General features: G+C 41.6%; 1 protein-coding gene across 5 annotated transcripts in view; it reads right to left on the reverse strand.

Annotated features, from left to right (window-relative positions):
- Window positions 1-19,061, reverse strand: part of sema6cb (semaphorin 6Cb) — a 181,663-nt gene that overhangs the window by 41,153 nt on the left and 121,449 nt on the right. For all 5 annotated transcript variants that reach the window (XM_015949872.3, XM_070551014.1, XM_015949870.3 and 2 more), the window contains 8 exons: window positions 17,407-17,521; window positions 16,953-17,010; window positions 14,823-14,879; window positions 14,518-14,619; window positions 4,924-5,014; window positions 2,134-2,256; window positions 1,059-1,147; window positions 729-946 (listed from right to left, as the gene is read on the reverse strand). In XM_015949872.3, coding sequence (XP_015805358.3) covers window positions 729-946; window positions 1,059-1,147; window positions 2,134-2,256; window positions 4,924-5,014; window positions 14,518-14,619; window positions 14,823-14,879; window positions 16,953-17,010; window positions 17,407-17,521 — 853 coding nt within the window. The remainder of the gene's footprint in view (window positions 1-728; window positions 947-1,058; window positions 1,148-2,133; window positions 2,257-4,923; window positions 5,015-14,517; window positions 14,620-14,822; window positions 14,880-16,952; window positions 17,011-17,406; window positions 17,522-19,061) is intronic.

Consider the following 19,061-nt stretch of genomic DNA (forward strand, 5'->3'; position numbering starts at 1 on the left):
ACAGATGCTAAACAGACATACTGGCCCTCTTGATGGGAAATTTCAAGATGCTCAATAAACATGTTCAGTGCATATGTATTCCATTTTTCTTGAGTCTTTTTGCTCATGTAAAATGACATGATTGATTAAAATAGGTTAAAACTGAACGATATTTAATCGTGATTAATCAAAATTAATCCACAATAACCCCGTGATTAATCTGATTACAATGTTTAATTGTTTGACAGCCTTACGAATAAGTGATAAGTCTGAGAAGACTTTGCGAAGAGTTGCTGACCCCTAAAGCTAACAAGCTTTGTTGGACCATTATTAATACTAGCGTCTTTTTCAGCTCTACATCAGTGTTTAAGTCATCTGACAGGTAGGTGCTTCCTAGGACCACTTTATCTCTTTTCACTTTATTAAATATAAAGAAGCAGCTCATTGGCCACCGTCCTATGCAGATTCTTATAAACCTGAACTGTGAACAGTTGGTAGCAACACACCTCTGCATTTACCCACTTTACCTGCCAGTCTGACTGTTCTGTGTTGCTCACAAATGTCTTTTGATTACTGTAGTCAGCCTTGCTCTAATTTGTTCCTATAGATAGCTGCTCAAACGTGGTAACCATAGTAACACAAAACCATCCTTATCACCAGAAAAGCAGGAGTTGGTGACCTGGGAATTACCTTCAAACGGACTATTAAAGATTATATTCATAACACTGAAGTAAATAAAGAATCCCGACCTGTTGGACTGTGTGGTGAAGACTCCAATGACAGCCGGCCGGTGGTTTATCTGCAGCACGTTGGTCAGCGACTGAAGAACATCAAAGTAAAAGAAAGAATCTCCGGGCACTGAGCAGTTCAGACGGGCCTTGAGGAAAGATGTCCAGTACCGCTCTAGAACCCTCGGGGAACCTCCGTTGTCATTTTTACAAACACGTGCAACTCTGGAGAAAACCACCTGGAGAATGGAAGTGAAGCGCCAGAGCAACCAGTTTATGTGATCCGCAGAACGAGCCAGGCAGTTACTGGGAATTACTTTTGTCTAGAAAGAAAACGACAGATCTTCTCACCTTGCCTAGAGTTGTGTATTCAACAGCAATCTCACTGAAGAAAAAATACACGTAGTTCCCATACTCGATGGCATGAAGGAAATGAGGTTCTTAGGATGGAGAGAAAAACATATTTGGTTATAAATCGGGTTTGTGTAGCTGAGAGAAACACAGAGGCTACAGTAGAAACATCACAATAACATTTAAATAAAATCACTAATATGATGTACAGTATCAGAAATAAGGATCAATAATCCCTCAAAATAATCAGCTCAAATAGGAAAGAGGCAATTATTTCATCAGATTTATGCCATTTTCTTCCTTCTAAAGTTTAATTTAGGACATTTGTAGTAGGATATGAATATTTGTTAAAGTTTTCAGATCATTATGTTTCAGGTGGTAAAAATCAGACATCCAAAGTTCAACCAGTTGTGTTGAAAATGTTCAGAAATGGTTAAAATGGTTTTAATTGAATTTTAAAGGAGACCCGGACCAGGGTGCAGGTCTGTTTTTATTAAACAGTTGGTTTGACTTGATCAGTGAGAAACAGACTCGGCTTTCAGCAGAGCATTCCTCACATACGGAACATTCCTGTCTGCACGCACAGTTTCCACAGAAACCCCTTCCTCAGAACTCCTAATATGACTAAAATGTTACGCAAATGCAACAGGAACTCGTACGACATCAGCAGATCATTTCATTGGTGATATTAATGATTACAAAAAAATTCCAAATACGAAAAAAAACTCTCCAGCTGGCTCCTCCAAACACATCACCCGAGTCCTACGACAACAAAAAAGTGCACACCGAGAAAAGGAAGTGATGTCATTAATTCATTTAAGGAGAATCTGTAATCTAGGTCATTCCTTTATAGTTACTGACTCTACTTGGCAGATCCCAGACAAGTTAATGGAGCCAATATTTTAAAGTAATCGAACACAGATCAACAGGAAGTGCTAGAAAACAAAAACAAGCCTGTACTGTATATGTTTTAGAGTCAGATACAGTAAGAAATGGTTCCTAGAAGCTCATATGAACACACAATCCACCAGCAGACCCCTAAAACTAGATGTCACCACCAAACTGGGACTTTTACCTCGTAGCCATTTGGAGTCATACTTGACCGTACGTAAAACAGGACTGCTTTCACCCAGGCTTCTGTAAATCACTGCATCACTCGCCAAGAAGTCGGTCATGGTTGCAGAGTAAAAGTCACCACCTGAAAACAGAAGTAATAAGTAGTAACTCGTTCACTGTCAATCATCAATGCTAATCTGTGATTTTTAAATGTCTGCATTGGTCACTGATGACTTTGTGGCATTTAGGAGGAGGATGAGGAGAGCAGATGTAGGAGAAGGAATCAGTTTAATATCAGCCTGGATGAACTTTGTTTAAATGTCAGTGGAAACCTGGCAGGATGGAGCGCTGCTTGGCTCTCTCCTCTCTTCCCTGAATTTGACCTCAGCTTGTTCACAGCTTATGTTTCTGCCACTACTAGCAAAAAAACTGTAAATCCCTGTCAGGGATTTCAGACGATCCTGCTGGAAGCCAGAATCAAAAAGAGGGAGCTTTGAATGAGGAAAAATGTATAGAAACCGAATTACATTCAGTTGTTTGGATTTAGCTCGAGTCGAGCACTCGCGGATGTGGAGTGGTCCACAAGGAAACATCCTGTTTATCTTTTCTTCGTGTTCATGAAAGATTTCAGAAAGTACAGGGTTGCCAACTTTTGAACATTTCAAAGAGTGAGACGGGGTCATGGGGTTGGGAGTGGACAATTCGCCAACTGTTTAAAGCGGGGGTGGGGGGTGGGGGGGGGGGGTTGGTTAATATGATAAATGACCCGCACTTGTATAGCGCCTCTCAGAGAAAGGACTCCAAAGCGCTTTACACTACAGTGTATCATTCATCCATTCACACACACATTCATACACTGATGGTGATGAGCTACAATGTAGCCACAGCTGCCCTGGGGCGCACTGACAGAGGCGAGGCTGCCGAGCACAGGCGCCACCGGTCCCTCCGACCACCACCAGCAGGCAAGGTGGGTTAAGTGTCTTGCCCAAGGACACAACAGCAGAATTCTCTGTCCGGAGCCGGGATCGAACCTGAAACCTTCCGATTACTGGACAACCCGCTCAACCTGTTCAGCTACTGCTGCCCCATATTGAGACTTTGTGTGCTCTACATTTTATTTATTATTTATTTCTACTCTGCATGGAAGAGGATTAGAGCCTCCGTCAAGAAAAAAGAAAAGAAAAAGAGAATTCTTACATTTTTCTCAGAATTCTGACTTTTAATCTCAGAATTCTGACTTTTAATCTCAGAATTCTGACAGGGAATTTAAGGAAAAAAGTCAGAATTCTCTTTTTTGTCTTTTCAGCGGCCCTAATCCTCTTCCGTACCTCTGACTTTACAGAGGGAACTGACCTTTGTTTAATATAAATGTTCTTTTCGTGAGGACAATTTAACATCCAACTCTCCTGAACTTCTTCACAATATCCATCCATCCATCCATCTATCCATCCATCCATCCATCTGCAGTAAAGAGTTACAGCTACATGTCACAAATGTCACACAGGAACTTTTAATTATAATTAATGTAATTTTTAAAAAATCCATCTATGGGTGGGCAATATCATGTCATTCATAATATTACCAGTTATTATTTCCTTCCAAGAAAAAACATCTATCATGTTAAGCTAACTTCATGATGTAATTGCATCCACTAAACAGAGGATTATGTTCATGTGGGTCATCAGCATGACGTTATTGAAGATATGAAAGCAAACATGGCTGGAATCAGTTTTACCTGAAATCTGTTTCTCCAAGTGTGTGTGCTGCTGTAATGAGTGGATTTCCCCACTGCGGGACTAATAAAATTTACTATATTCTTTATTATTGTAATTCATATCAGCCAGTAGGGGAAAAAAAAATGTTTGAGGAATTTTGGCCTTTCCAGGCTTCCGTACCAGTAACCTGGTTATGGAGGAGGGGTTCGTCTCACGAACAGGAAAAATGCACTGGTGAAGCAGTGAATTAAAATACTAGGATTCCTAATGTTTTAATTCACTGCGTCACCAACTAATGTAGGAGAGGGAACACGTGAGTGAGTCACCACGGTAGGAAGCCCAGCTTGCTGTGAGCAAGAGTAGCGATCTGTGGCTGATGAGTGAAAACAAAAGAAAAACATTTGGGACTGAAGCTCCGTCAACATCGGCTGGCGACCGCGACGCGGCTGCATTTCTAAATAAAGCATGTCATTTTGGTGGCGCGCGCAGCTGCAGCTCATGGTTCTAGGAGAAAGAACCGGGCATGCCCGTCCCTTCAACAGCAGGTGGCGCTCACCGCTCCGCCCATCTCACAACCAGAGCGGAAATAACCCATCGGCTTGGATTATACAGATGGGATTATGTGTGAAACAACGCCAGTTAAATTATTACTTATGTGTTGTTTGTGTGCATGCTGTTCAGTAGCTAATGCTATAATTAATATCATGGGTTTATTTTTTTTCGTAAGCCCTATGCACTGTGTGATGCGCGTTTGGGGAGTGCAGGCGCTGGTTTAGCGTGAGAGATTGGAGGTGTGGCTTTGATATGTGGGAGGGGCTTGGAATTGAGCCACTGCATCTCCAGGAGCAGCTTTCTCTTACATGTGAGAGGTTGTACTCTACTTTGGCCATTTGTGACATCACAAACGGTGACTTCTTGAAATTGCTTGTTTTAGGCACAATTTCTAAAGTCAAACACTGAGAGGACTGTTTATGGAGACCCACTTGACAGCACAAAAATACGTGTTATTTGCATTATGTGATCAAAAAAATTAAAATAAACCAGCATCTGTGTTTCTTTGGTTTAATTGTAAAGTACTACCTTGGGAATCTCACCTGCAAAAAGACCAACGTTGGACTGCCGGGATTCGAAGGGACACCGAGCCTGTCCCACCACCTCCTCCCCTTCCTGCTCCAACGTCGACATCTTGGTCAGAAAGAAAGTGACACAAAAGAGGGTTTTACGAGGCCATCTACAAAGCCGTGAGGCAAACCAAGCAGAGCACCAGGAAATAAAAACTGACAACTGTAAAGAATGGGGTTTTTCTGCACTCATGGGAAATATCACTCAGCCTCTGAGACCAAATGTCCTGCAGCTGGATGTAAAGAACCAAAACCAAATCAATCAGCGATAATGAAAGGCAGCACATGCACCATAAAGATAACTTTTATTTGATGCCTTCTAGGAGGGTCATTTCTGTAAAAGCGGTGTGTGACTGTGCTGCTGCTCAGGTAGACGGGGCCGTTTATCTCTCAGTCACAGATATTAAGCTGCTATTTTCCAACCTGCTGTTAACAAGGTTGTAAACCTCAGGCATGAGAGTGTGTCAAGCCCACAGTGTGTATCCATATGTGCACAATTGTGTGTGCAGCTTCAGTGCCCTGTGTAACAATAAGGTAACATAAACACGCACTAATAGTTCATTAACACGCTGTAATGTTTGACATGTTGGTGTAATTACCGCTCTATTGTTATTCTGTCATCAATTAAATTACTTTTACTTCAATTAAGACTGCACGTGTGTGTGTGTGTGTGTTCTTAGCAGGGCTTGTTAAAGCGTCAATCCAGAGTTTTATTCTTTTCAGGAATGATCACTTTTTGTTACAGCTGTTGCTGTTTGCCTCAGAAATCGGACGCTCAGTGCTTTGCCTCCTCCTCCTACCTGCACAGCTGCACTCACTTGGGCTGATCACCTCATGAGCAGCATAAAAGGGAGAGCTGCCAGGAGCAAGGGAGAGACTGGATCTGTGCCAGTTCTCTCATGTGCTCCATTTGTTTGTGTTTTAACGGCTTTTAAATGGGCGTTAGTTGTTTAAGCTTGGTGAAGATTAACAACTTTTAGAGGTTTTTAACAGACGAGGGACCAGAGTGCTTGTTTCCTCTTGGCTCCCAAACTTGTGTTTAAGTCAGTGGACTTTGTTTTGTGAATGTTTGGGAGCATTCGGATGTCTGGTTTAAACAAACCCTTGGCCATTTTAACAATGTGTTTTAAGTACTTTTAGATTTGGAGATTTTTGTCATTTTAAAATCCTTTCATTAAAATCAATGTTTACAATTTCCACACCTGAAACACATGCCTCTGTGTTACGCCCCGTCCTCCTTATCCATCAATAGAGGATGCAACACTCTTCAGAAATCTATAAAAGTGATAGAAGGATATATTTGCATCTTCTCCGACGGTGTATGGTGGACTATCCCATTGACTAACATCCATGTAGATTCCGCCCCATGACTGTGGTCTGTCTATGGGTCATGGCCAGACTAAATATGGTCACATATAGATAGGATGGCCAGGCTAGCGATGTAATGAAATGGTAAAAACGGTAAATGACCTGTATTTGATATAGCATCTTCTACAGTCCTGGAACCCCCCAAGGCGCTTTACAACACAGTCCTTCATCCATCCACACACACATTCACACGCTGGTGGTGATGAGCTACATTGTAGCCACAGCTGCCCTGGGGCACACTGAAAGAGGCGAGGCTGCTGAGCACAGGCACCACCGGTCCCTCCGACCACCACCAGCAGGCAACGTGGGTTAAGTGTCTTGACCAAGGACACAACGACAGCGTCAGACTGAGCGGGGCTCGAACCTGCAACCTTCCGGTTACGGGGCGAGCACTTAACTCCTGTGTCACCCCTGAAGGCAAGGAGTATTTTTTTTTTGTTAGGCCTGCCTGCGTCCCTTAGATGCCAATGGAATCTGAATTAGCGCCGTTCAGCATTAGCTACATTGTTAGCTTGTACAGATGTCAATCACAAAATATGCGTGCAGTAATGAAAGTACCCTGACAGATGCAGAGATAAGTAAGTCGGCTAGAGGTGTGCTTTTATAAATGAGAGGCGGTGCGTCTGGTTGTAATCATGGAAGAAAGTAAAGTGGTGCAGTACATTTTTTTGCCTCTAGATGGTTACACAAACCTAAAATGTGAAATAATCCTGAGTTTTTACTGTTCTGTCTGACAGCAGAACAAACCTTTGCATCTCACTTTTGTTTAGTAGATTATAAAATACCAAAAAGCAGCAGTTATTCACCAATAAGGAGCTTCAACACATGCCCTTTGATCTCTTTGCAGTCAATTAACAAAAGGACATGAAAAAGGAAAAGTTTGACTGTTATTGTTCGTTATTTCCAAACATCCATCCATCCATTTTCAGCTGCTTACCCGGGGTTGGGTTGCAGAGGTAGCAGCCTAAGCAGAGAGGCCCAGACTTCCTTCTCCACAGCTGCTTGGGTCAGCTCCTCCAGGGCAATCCCAAGGCGACATGTATTTTTCTGTCTTTAATCTTAGTTCTTGTGTCATCGTTTGTGCCAAATTAAACTAAATGACCCCAACAACTAACTGCATGTGTGGAAACACAACCAGTAAATCCAACCAAAGATCGTCCCACTATTTCTATGTGAAACTACCAATTCCAACTAGTTTGCATGCTTTTGTAATTCTCAAACATGATGCATACTGCTCAGCTTTATTGTGTTTTGCTCCGGTGATGCAGCAAAAGCAAACTCCTGAGCACATTTATTGAGTTGAACACAAAAACTTGATGATTTAAATGAGTTGCATGGATTTTTCAGGCTTTTAAAGTGTTCAGGATGTACCTGATAAATCATTAACTCTCCTTGCACACCACTATACCCAGTGCTGTTGCACTTTAGCTCCATAACACGAATTTTAAGCTACTTTTATGCTAAATGTTGCTTTACATGCTTTAAACACGTATTCCTTTTCCATCACAGAAAACCAGTGAGACCTCATCGTTAACTTTTGTTATTAAGCTAATTAGTTATTCCTGCGCTGTTATTCTCAGGATAATTGATTTCTGCTAAGCTCGTTAAAACTGTGGATAATATACTTCAGTATTAGTCAAAACTTTCAAGAAAGTGAGCAAAATATTGTGAAGCACAAAAGAAACAAGCACCGCTTGAACCAGTTCAGGCTGTCACCAGTATTAGTAATTATCTACTTTTCTCAATTTTTTACCTGAATAGAAATAAAATAGTTTCTACTGGTTTCTCACCAGAGCAGTGTACGATAAATCTGCAGCTTTTTCAATGCCCGCTGGGTCATTATCCACAGCCCGGACAAAGACAGATGGATTCAGAGCTGTAAGGTTCAGTTTTATCATGAACGCATGCTGACAGCAGCCGTTTCTCTGTCTCCAGACCAGCTGCATCTCCATGTCGAGACATCCGCACACATGCCTCAGACAGATTCCTTGATATGATTTATTATTTATCTCCACTTCCCCAGCTGTTGGAATAGTCACCTCTTGTTCTCTTTTCTAGACGAGGGCTTGTTTTGGTAAAACTGTAAATCAGCCGCTCTATTACAGCGAGTCTGTGGCAGGAAGATGATAACGTCTGAATGTAGGTCGGAACGCAGCACTTTAAGCATTTTACATCAGCTACTCTGGCGGACTTCTGGCACATCTGAGGCACAGCTTGATCCTGGCGCACATTCAGGTAACGTCAGGCTGCGGAGACGCTCTGCTTACTTAAGAATTCCCCAAAGTAGATGCGGAAACTCGTCAAAACTATCAAATGTTGACTTTTAGATCTCATATCTAGGAACAAATAGTTATAAAGTGGGATAGGTACTCGTTCAAACTCTCTTTGCTGTGTTTAAACACTGAAACGCAAAATTTCCAAAAGCTTTCTAAGCTGTTCACTCAAGTCCAAGGCTCTATAGGGATTCATACCTTTCATTTTATGGAAATTCTATTAAATATTCACGTAAATATCTAGGACACCATCCCTGGAAAAACCTTCAAAAACCAACTCATTTTCACTTTAAATGCCTTTAAAGACTTGATGTTAACATCCCATTAGTCATCACAAACTGGTGAAATGACATCTCCGCATTTGATTCATCCCTCCAGGGAGCGGAGAGCTGCAGCTGTGGCCATGCTCGGGAACCATTTGGTGGTTTAACCCCCCAGTCCAACCCCTTAAAGAGCAAATTGCAGGTTAGAGACTCCCATGAACCATTGATTAGAGAAACATAATAGAAACTCATTTGAAACATTTTTTTTACAAATACATAAATTATTTAGGCTTTTAGAGTCATTTTTGTGAGAAAGTATCTTTTTTTTTTTGCCAAACCAAGTGACGTCAGCTGAGGGAGTCCTGTTAGCTTAATCCAGAGAAAAATATGGATTCTAATGCGGCTCTGACACAGAGGAAACTTTAAATGTTTATAATTCTGCTTCTGATGGACCAAAACCATAAAGTTATGAGTTTGCTGCATGCCCCAGAGAGCAGAGACCAACCAGAGAGAGAAACCATCGGCCAAAGCAGAGAGATGAAGGCGAGGCAGCGGGGGAGCAGCAGGTGAGTTAACGATGTTAGCTTAAACTTGTGTGCTAACATCACAATATTGTACAGATTACTATTGTGTACCAGACAATTAAAATAGTATTGGTCAGTTAATATAATATTAATGAGCATCTGTCAGCTGTCTCATACTCGTTAATATCCGTTCACGTAACGTAGTTTAGCGCTTGGAGAGAGGGAGAGAGACGCCTGTCATCCGGTTCTGGAGCTCATGCGGGCTTCTGTGAGCTGGATCCGACCCAGACACCAGCGAGCCAGTTGTAATAAAAAGTGCAAAGTGTGTGTAACTCTTCTCCTTTTTTCAGAACAACCTCAGCTTTCAGTGTATGGTTTGTATTTAGAATTAATTTCTATTAAAGCCTTTAAAAAATCAGCTTAAAAGTGAAAAAAGCAAAACACGGATTAGAATTTTTTACATGTATTACTGAACAGGAACTTCAAAATTACTGGGCAAACAAGTTGAAATGAACAATTTAAACTTTGAACTGTAATGCATCTATTCTTAAAAAAGTGTGAACCTTGGTATCTTTTTTAGCAGTTTTTAAGACCATTTATTTTTGTAAACTTTCAGACGTTTTTATTTGATGTGGTAGGCCTTGAAGCAGTTTCTCTCCATCTGCAGGCAGAGTCCTACTCTGTGCACCTCACTCTGCCATGGGGTGCTTCTCTTGCACATCGTGCACTGCTATACCAAAAACTTTTGTTTTAGCAAAAATAATTATTTACTGTAAAAAGATAAATAATGCTGGAATGAAGCTGAATCTTACAATTAGCAAATAGTTGAGGGTTGTTCAAATAAAAAAAAAAAATAAAGACTGAACAAACATTCATACCCCAGTTCACTGGAGATCTGTTCTTCTTCGTGGTCACTGTCTTCAGATATAAGCGTTCTGGGACACCTAATAGATTGTGTTGATTTTTTTTGAGGCATTTCTATAATTTCATGCTGGCTTTTTATGCTAATTAGCTTACCCGTTCCATTATCCGCTTTCACTGCGGCGCTGCGCTCCGTTTCAATCAGGCTGTACAGCAGGATTTCCCCTCGTCACAATATTTTCCATAACTCTGATTGCTTCATGCTATAGATCTTTGGAAAGCTGCTTTTATGTACTTTAACTCATTCACTGCCATTGACGACTAAAGTCGCCATTTTAGATCCAACCGTTCACTGCCAATGACAACTAAAGTCGTCATTTGCATTTTTTTTTACTGTTTGAGCATCAGAACGAGCCCCCACACTGAGAGAACAAACATCTTGCCCCTGAAGCTGATCTTCATCCGCATACGTCACATGATCAGGAAGCAGACCATCCATGTGTTAGGAGATCGTTTTGGGCCGTTCCTGTAAAAAAAGTGATGCACGAACCGGAAAAGCGTCTGCCGATCACAATTCAACAACGGATTATGAAAGAACGGATAACGCTCGAAACACACAGATTCTTCCTGATGTAAGAGGTGAGTCTCCGCTTTGTTTTGGTTGTTTTGGTATCTACATAATCCTAGCGCGCAACGTTCTGTGACTCTTAAAAAAACAGTAAAAAGGTGAGAAACACTGGCAACGAAGGCCGTTAGCGATCAGAAAACGGCTGGCAGTGAATGAGTTAAGGAACCTTTGGAAGTTTTTCAATCTGATCAGCCATTCAAAAGTTATAAAACGGATCATTTTGGATGACAAACTCAGCACGTCTCTGAATCTGTTTTGTGATTAGTTGCGCTCAAGACAGGGAATCCTGGGGGCTACCGTAATGTATTGTAAATGCTCGAAAAGCCCCATTTTTAATCTTTTCTGCACTTCTGGAATTTGAATGATATCTTGAACGGTTCAGGAATTATGGCAATGACAAGTGCGCATGTCCAATCCCATCGGCGGCGACAGGTTGGTAATAAGAATATTGTGGCATTAACAGAGGAGTGCCGGCGGCCAGGGCTAGGGGTCCCCCAACACAAGGGGGCCCCAGGTGGCCGCCGACCTATGCCTAATGGTAAAACCGCCACTGGCAGCGCCTAGCTTCTAACTCCATTTGGTTACGTCAGAGGTTCAGATTTAGAAAAAAGTGGCTTTTTAAAAGCTTTGCTGATAAAATACCACTAGGAACACTCTGTTGTTATGCATTTTAAAATGAAATATCCAAAATAAACATTTCAAATTGTATTTTTGGACAGCATTTTTATATGAATTAGAAAAATAAGTTTACCTGCAATTTGCTCTTTAAAGCTGAGTGTCAAGCAGGGAGGCACAGGGTTCCATTTTTAAAGTCTTTGGTATGACCCAATCAGGATTTGAACCCTAATCTCCCAGTCCCAAGTGTACACTCTACCACCAGGCCTCTGTGAAGGTAATTGTTAAGTATTCCAAAAAGTTACTTTTTCGTTTGCTTCTTTTTCCTTCATTAAATGAATCCTTTTCATTTGTTTATAGGACAAATCTTGTCTTGAAGTTTTAAGTCTTAAACCAATTATTTTGCTTTTAAACAGATAATCATGCCCTAAATGAAGGGATATGTGTGAGGTGTATAAAACTCCATTAAGATGTGGTTTCTGATTCCATCATAAACCCACTCAGAACCCATTTTTAACTAAAACAAGATGACTTTTGCTGCTTTTAGCTGGATTTGTGCTGACACAATATGCCCCTTTATTTTAGCAGCTTTTTAAAAAAGTCAAAATGAATTCAACAATTAAACATTTGTCTGAAATTGGTTCGATATGGAATGGAAAGATAATCTTTAACAGCCAAAGCCCAAACAGAAAGTCTGGATCCTTAGAAGTTAAGCAACAAAAAATGAGGGTGATGCCACATTTGGCCTTTAGGCTCTCCTGAATATAAACACATCCATTATTTAAATATTTAATCTTTTACATTGATGTGCAAATTATAAAATAATATTTTATTCACTGAAGAGGTTTGTTGACATAATTCTTGTATCCAAGGAAACAAATATCCAGAAAACATGGACACATCTATCAGAGGAGTCTACCTCACTTTCCCTTGATTCACAGTGTTAATGGAAAACAACTGAGTGCATCATGAAAGATGGGTGTACTGTTTGTACTGATGAGTATGGGCAGCATGGGAATGAGGCTGTGGAAGAAGAAGATGGAGCACGACTTTCCTCCAGCAGATGCAGGATGTGAAACGGACCGCCACAGTGAATCTCCTATTGTGCGTACATCAACACAAGTCAAGCACCGGCCTTATCCTAACATGGTTTCCATCCAAATCCCGGCCGGATGAGAGGAAAATAAAATCGATTCATACTAAAACGAGCCACAGGTATAGCCCTGAAACCTCACGTGAATCCATCCAAACCACGACATCACCTCAGAGGTTTTATTCAGCTACAACACCGAGATAATTTGTGACTTATCACAAGATAGAGATGTACACACAGTAGGGGCTGCATGACTTAATTTTTTTAAAGTCGACCGTCAAGTCATGAAAATCGAGTCGACTTTGCCTAGTCGTTGATGACGTCATACACAGGAAGCGGCTAAAACTGACGATGGGTGACCAAGCATTTTTTTCCGACGGGAGGGGGGGGGGGGGGGGGACGGGGACTAGTGGCCGCAATTTTAACTGTCAAAAACTCCAGCAAACCAACCCCCCCCCCCGATGTGTATGACGTCATCAACGACAAGTCGAAGTAGATTCGATTTTCATTGCTTGACGGTCGGCTTTAAAAAAATTGTCATGCAGCCCCTACTACAGAGCAGTGATGTCGACTAGTTCATACAACCCCTAGTACACAGTTATCCAGTTAAGGTCATAACTGGTTACCCAGATAACGGTCAATTCCTGTTCACGTCATTTACCTGAGCTTGTGTGTTTTAAGGCTCGTTGAGTCAGCATTGACAAGAGTAAAGAACAGCAGGACAGTCTCCATGAGCGTTGACGAGTTGGGTCAAGAGCAGACAGTTCCCTCTCACTCACGCTTCAGCTACACGACACCGACATGCCGCTAAGCACATCAGGAAACATGAAGTAAATTCAACTGCTTCAACAGTGCTACTAGAGGGCATGAGTGCTATTTACTCCAAAAAACCAAAGAAGAAGAGGAGAGCTCATCACGGAAAAAATTGCACATTTACAAAGATGAAGCAGTCGAGAAAGAGCACCGCATGGGAGCCTTTTCCTCTTGGGAGTTACCAGAACGAGCCTCACATCTGAGCACTGGCTTCCAGTTAACCGGTTATTAGCCATTAAGAGCGTCAGTAACCGTTCCCTATCACAGGAACAGCAGATTTTCTGCGGGTGGCGTCTTATTTCCTGACTATTTCTTTTCCTCATTTTCACTGTCTCCTGCTCGTTTCCCCTTTCCTCCTGTAATTTTTTTTGTGTCCAAGGTGTGGAGGCTGCTAACAGCAGCAGATTCTGTCAACAGAGTGCTCCTGTGTGTGTCTTGTTGAGCCAACAGACTTTCAGTCAGCTGACTAAAATGGTGGCGCCCGCGGAGAAGGGATCCCTTGCTAACGTCTGAACGGCTGTTTCATCACTTTTTATGAGGAGATCTGAAGCTTCACATGACACATTGAAGACGATTCACCCAGAGACGCTGTTTTTGAATGATGACACAACTCCTCTTTGTCCTTGTTGGTGTTTTGAATCGTTCACATTTATTTGTGGACCTGCAGATTCAGCTCACAGCTGTTTGAAGTTTCACTGAAAACATTAAAGGGATAGTCCACCCAAAGTCCCATTGTGTCAGTTGCCAAATTCCCCAGAGTTTTAGATAAGTAGGAAAAAAAACTATTTGCAACCAGCCCAGTCATTCCCTGATCCGACAGCACTCTTTTAGCTTTAGCTTAGCATAAAATGCAGTAAGTGAATGGTACCAACTAGCCTTGAGTGTGAAGAAGAGTGATTTTAACCATGCTTGGTGACTTCCATCATACTGACTGCAAGTGAAAACGATAACACAAAGGAACCATAGGCGCCTTTTTAGACTTGGGACTACTTTATGGCAAAGAACAGCTGTGAGCTTCCGCTGAAAGGTGCAGGGATACATGCAGTAGCCCCAAAGACACCTGCTTCCATTAACACAAATGCACACATTAGCAAACTGCCATAAAACACACACACAGGTGGTAACCTACCTTATAGTTCCTGCAGGTGGGGTTGAAGGCGTTCGTGCCGCAGGCGAACAGAGTCTCGTCGTTGCGCGGTACCAGAACTTTGATGTAGTTGTAACACTCGTCCTGTCAGGAGTAAAACAGCTCAGCGTCTGAAATCACGTTTAGTTTCATTCTCACACAAATTCTGGTACGTTTACTGTAAAACCAACTTTTTGAGGCCTTTTTTGCTTATTGCAAAACTTCCCTGTGCAGAAGCAGTGCAGAGGAAATAAAAGCAAGAGCACCAGCAGAGATGAAGATATTTGTGTCTGGATAATGATACTCACGCTGTTTTTGCCCCTCACGGTGCACTTCTCCACATCCTTCGTTTTCCACGTCAGTTTCTGAAAAATGACACGACAGCCAGCTGTCAGCTGAAAGATGCAACTGCTCTCTCACCATCTCAGCTTCTGTTGCTCCCAGTCATTCAAGTGCTTTTACGAGGCGGCTGTGATGAAAACCTCATTAATTTCAATAAAACTGCAGCAGAGGAAAACAAACAGGGACGTATTAGAGGCTCCCGCGGCGCTGGAGCGGCTCATCAGTGGGCAGCCAAACACGCTGACTCCTCAGAGATAAAATCACCCTGAGATAAGAGGGGGGGACAAAGGACCACAAACACACTCGGATAACTTTGCTACCTTTATGAAGAGGAGTCAATTAGCCCCAGTTAACCTGCTGGCTGAAAACCCAGCCCGTCCTTGTGTTTCACAATAAAAGCCCACAGAACACAGAAAATGTGCAGCCCGAGCGGTAAACGTCGGAGCCATTTAAATCCCTTTTTGTCAACATGCAGCAAAAGCCTAAAGATAACTGTGTCTCCGTGACACGATGGGATGTCCTGCGTCCATGCTCCAGCAGGAACATCAAACCTGGTCGACTTTCTAAACATTCCTTCAGATGAGTCCACTTTTTTTACTGCAATAATCTCAAATGCACGTCTTTAATTACTCGCTGCATTTTCACGTTAGTAATGACTTGCTTTGGTCTGCCTGTGTCAATGAAACGGCGTTCCTTCTCTAGGAATATTTTACATTTTAATTGTGTGCTTCTTTATGAAATATACGAAGCTTATTTTAAACAAAAAGAAAAATCCACCTCAAACGTCTATAAGCGGTGTTTTAGATGCTGCAGGTTACTGCAGATAACATGTTTAACAGCAAAATCCCTGAAAAAAACATTCCGATTCCTCACCGGAGCTCGCTGAAACTCAGTTTATCCCACAGCACCTTTATTTTGTTTTTCTCAGGGACGGTTTCCAATTTTGTGTAATAGTTTTCAGGCCGGCAGTCAGGAGCAGAAACAAACAAGAGCTTTCCCAGACAAGGTTGGATAATAGATCCTGGATCAGGATGTGCTTCCAGAAAAATGTTAATGAGGTCTCCACCCCCCAGCAGCTCCCGAGAAGAGTCGCAATAAAACCCAAATTATTTTTTAACAAAGTCGTTCTAATCTGTGGGACGTGTTTAGGTGGAGATCTCCTGTCTGTGGTTAACCGATCATGAGTCAGGAAACCAGGCCAGGAGAGGCGAGCGGACGTGAATCAAACCCTGGTGTGTAGATGAAGAGGAGCTACATGATGGGATGGATCTGTGATGAGGACAACTTTTTCTGCTCAGAGTCAGTCACACACTAATGATCCTGCTTCAGAGGGAAAACAGGGGAAGGAGCACGAAAAGCTAAATATGGGAGCCATCTTTATAATTTTCCACACAGCTGCTGCTGAGAGGTTTGAGTGAAACGATGAAAAAAAACGACACGTTCAAACGTTCATTATTTAGGTTCTCGTTTAACAACCCGAGTCTTTTTTCTTTGAATCAGCAGATCAGATCTGCTCCACGTGGAGTGCTAGCCTCATCAGAACGAACATTGGTGTTTGGAAGCGAATCTGAACACAAGTAAACAAAAGTCCAGACCTTTGAGGGCTTTTATTTAAGTGCTATCGTGTTCTACAAATGGCATTCAGATACCAGAGAGCACAGCACTTCAAAAGCATCAAGAGCAGTGCTCCGCTAGTGGAGGACTTATGAGGATACATTAGTTATTAGTTGACTGAAAAAGGGAGGAAAAATAATTAGATAAAAAACATTTAAGAGATGAGTTTCAGTAAAAGCACAAAGCTAATCAGACAAAAGAAGACAGAAACAGCAAAGTCTATTATTATAAATGGTATAAATCCACATCCTGGTTTTATTGCATATTTATTGGCTACAGAAAGCTGAACTTTCAAAGCTAAGAATAGCCACGTTAGGCTGCTAATGCACATTATTAGTATTGATTCAGAAAGGTCAAACAATCAAACACTCTCAAAATGTCATGAATGAAATCTCGTCAAGGAGACGGAGCTTCAAACGACAGAAAGCAACGAAACAATGATTTGGATCAGCTGCAGGTTTGATTGTTGAGCATAAACATACCTGCTGTGGGATTATCTGCTCAGATGTTGAAGCCAGATTGATCGCAAACACATGGTCCCTGCAAAAGAGTAAAGACACTCATAGGCTCGTGTCCACATGCTTTTTGAATGCAAACATCAGAACCTCAACTTTTCCCCCTTAAAAGACATAAAAAGGAATAACAGCTCAGATTTGGTTCAGAGATCGACTACAGCTGTTAGAAATAATCAGCATTATGCCCCTCCGTACCGGTTTCCTCTTTTTCATACAACTATCACAAGTAAGTGTTGGACTGGACTCTACTTCAGGAACTAAAAAGCCAAATATTTACGTGTGTTTTTATGATCAAGCAGGTCTTGGTAAAGTTGGAAAAAAAAACACCTTAATCTGCAGAAACGACTGTTTATTCATCTGGACACTATGACAACCATCCAGACACGCTAAAAGGAGCTTTTGTTGGGCTGTGATGACTGACCGGGCAGCAATGTAAAGCATGTGGTTGATCCTCAGCATCCTCTGGAAGTCCAGGCCCAGGCGGAGTGTGTCATTGTCTGACAAGAGCCCCTGGAAGCTGGGGTAGAGGTACGAAGCTGCGTCGGTCAGAAGATGGAGACAAAAAGAAAACAAAGTAAAACTCAAAAGAGGATCATGAAGAACAAATACCACTTCTATTTAAAGCTTGATTAAAGCCGTATTACGAAACTTTTTCACATTTTAAAACAATTTTCTTGAGCCAGTATGTGCCAAAATAACTCTCTTCAGGGTTAATGAAATGTCACTCAGACCTCACCACCCTCTGCGGTCAGATTACCGCACTAGCAGCTTCAGTTGCCAGTCCGATCCTTGTTGGACTTAGTAAAGTAGCGCTGACATGTCAGTGTGGAAGTCTGCTTCCACCACGTTTTCTGCATGTTTTAGATCGTGAACACAGCTGTTGTTAAATTTATTGATGAATCGATCATGTAGAAACTAAAGAAGGCTAAAGAGACAAATCAGAAGTTAGATTAAGGTGTTAAAAAGACGAACGCACAGCTAGGAGGAGTTTTACTTTTGTTTTTACTAACGGACACTAGGGGGTGCTAAAAGCAAGCCAAAACTGCTTAGTATCCCTTTAGCTCATTGTTTTCTTTATTCTTATATCTCACAGCTCCTACAAGTCTCAGATCCTCTGCTTCCATCAACTTAAATAATCCACCAGCATGTCTTGTCACGATGGGATGCCGAGCGTTTAGCAGATCGGCACCCCCCCGTGGCACTCATTACCTGCTCACCTTAGGAACATGACTACCCTTCAAACATTTCGGGCTAATCTCAAATCTCATCTGGTCAAAATTGCTTATTCGCTGTAATTGTTATTAGTGTTTTATCTGATGTTTTATTTGGGTTTTAAATTTTCTAGTCATTGAATGTTTTAAAGAGACAATGTGTAGTTTTTTACCATTAATCTCTGGAAATATCTATCGAAATCTTGTAAAAACGTACTAAATGATGCCCAGTTGTTGAAAAACATTGGCGGCTTCATAACATACAAATATCAGGTATAAAAGCCTCTGGGAGACGCCATATTAGACACCATGTTTCCTTCTACGGGAGCCTGTGAGGACAAAATGCATTTACTGATTTGCAACAAATGGTTGCAAAACGTTCACCATTCATACACGTTTCTGTTTTACACATTTATTCTTCATTCGTTATCAGTGATGAAAGGAAGTCTGATGCGCTTGACATTTTGCTGAAGTTTGCACTCCCCATGGCTTTTTGACCCTAATGAGCATACATTGGTAAGGTCTTACTCCAGTACAAAAATACTGCTTGCTTGCAACGACTTAGGTTTCTACTACCTCCTATCGACAGAAAAAAAAACACATTGTCACTTTAATTTTCTTTTTTTAATTAATTAATTAATGTATTTTTAAACCCGATTATACGGTGACTTTGAGTTTCTCCAAAGGCGCTGCAAATGAAATGTATTATTATTATTATTATTTTATATTTTTTTCACTACATCTGCTGTGGTCTCTGTAAAAATCTATTCCTTGTGAGTTATTTCTTATTGGGGAAAATACCTCTGGCTCTCCTGTTTAAGGAAGTGAAAGAGGTGAGGATGCTAAGGAGAGGTGAGCTGAACAA

Source organism: Nothobranchius furzeri, chromosome 5 (assembly GCF_043380555.1).
Source record: "Nothobranchius furzeri strain GRZ-AD chromosome 5, NfurGRZ-RIMD1, whole genome shotgun sequence".
Lineage (NCBI taxonomy): Eukaryota > Metazoa > Chordata > Actinopteri > Cyprinodontiformes > Nothobranchiidae > Nothobranchius > Nothobranchius furzeri.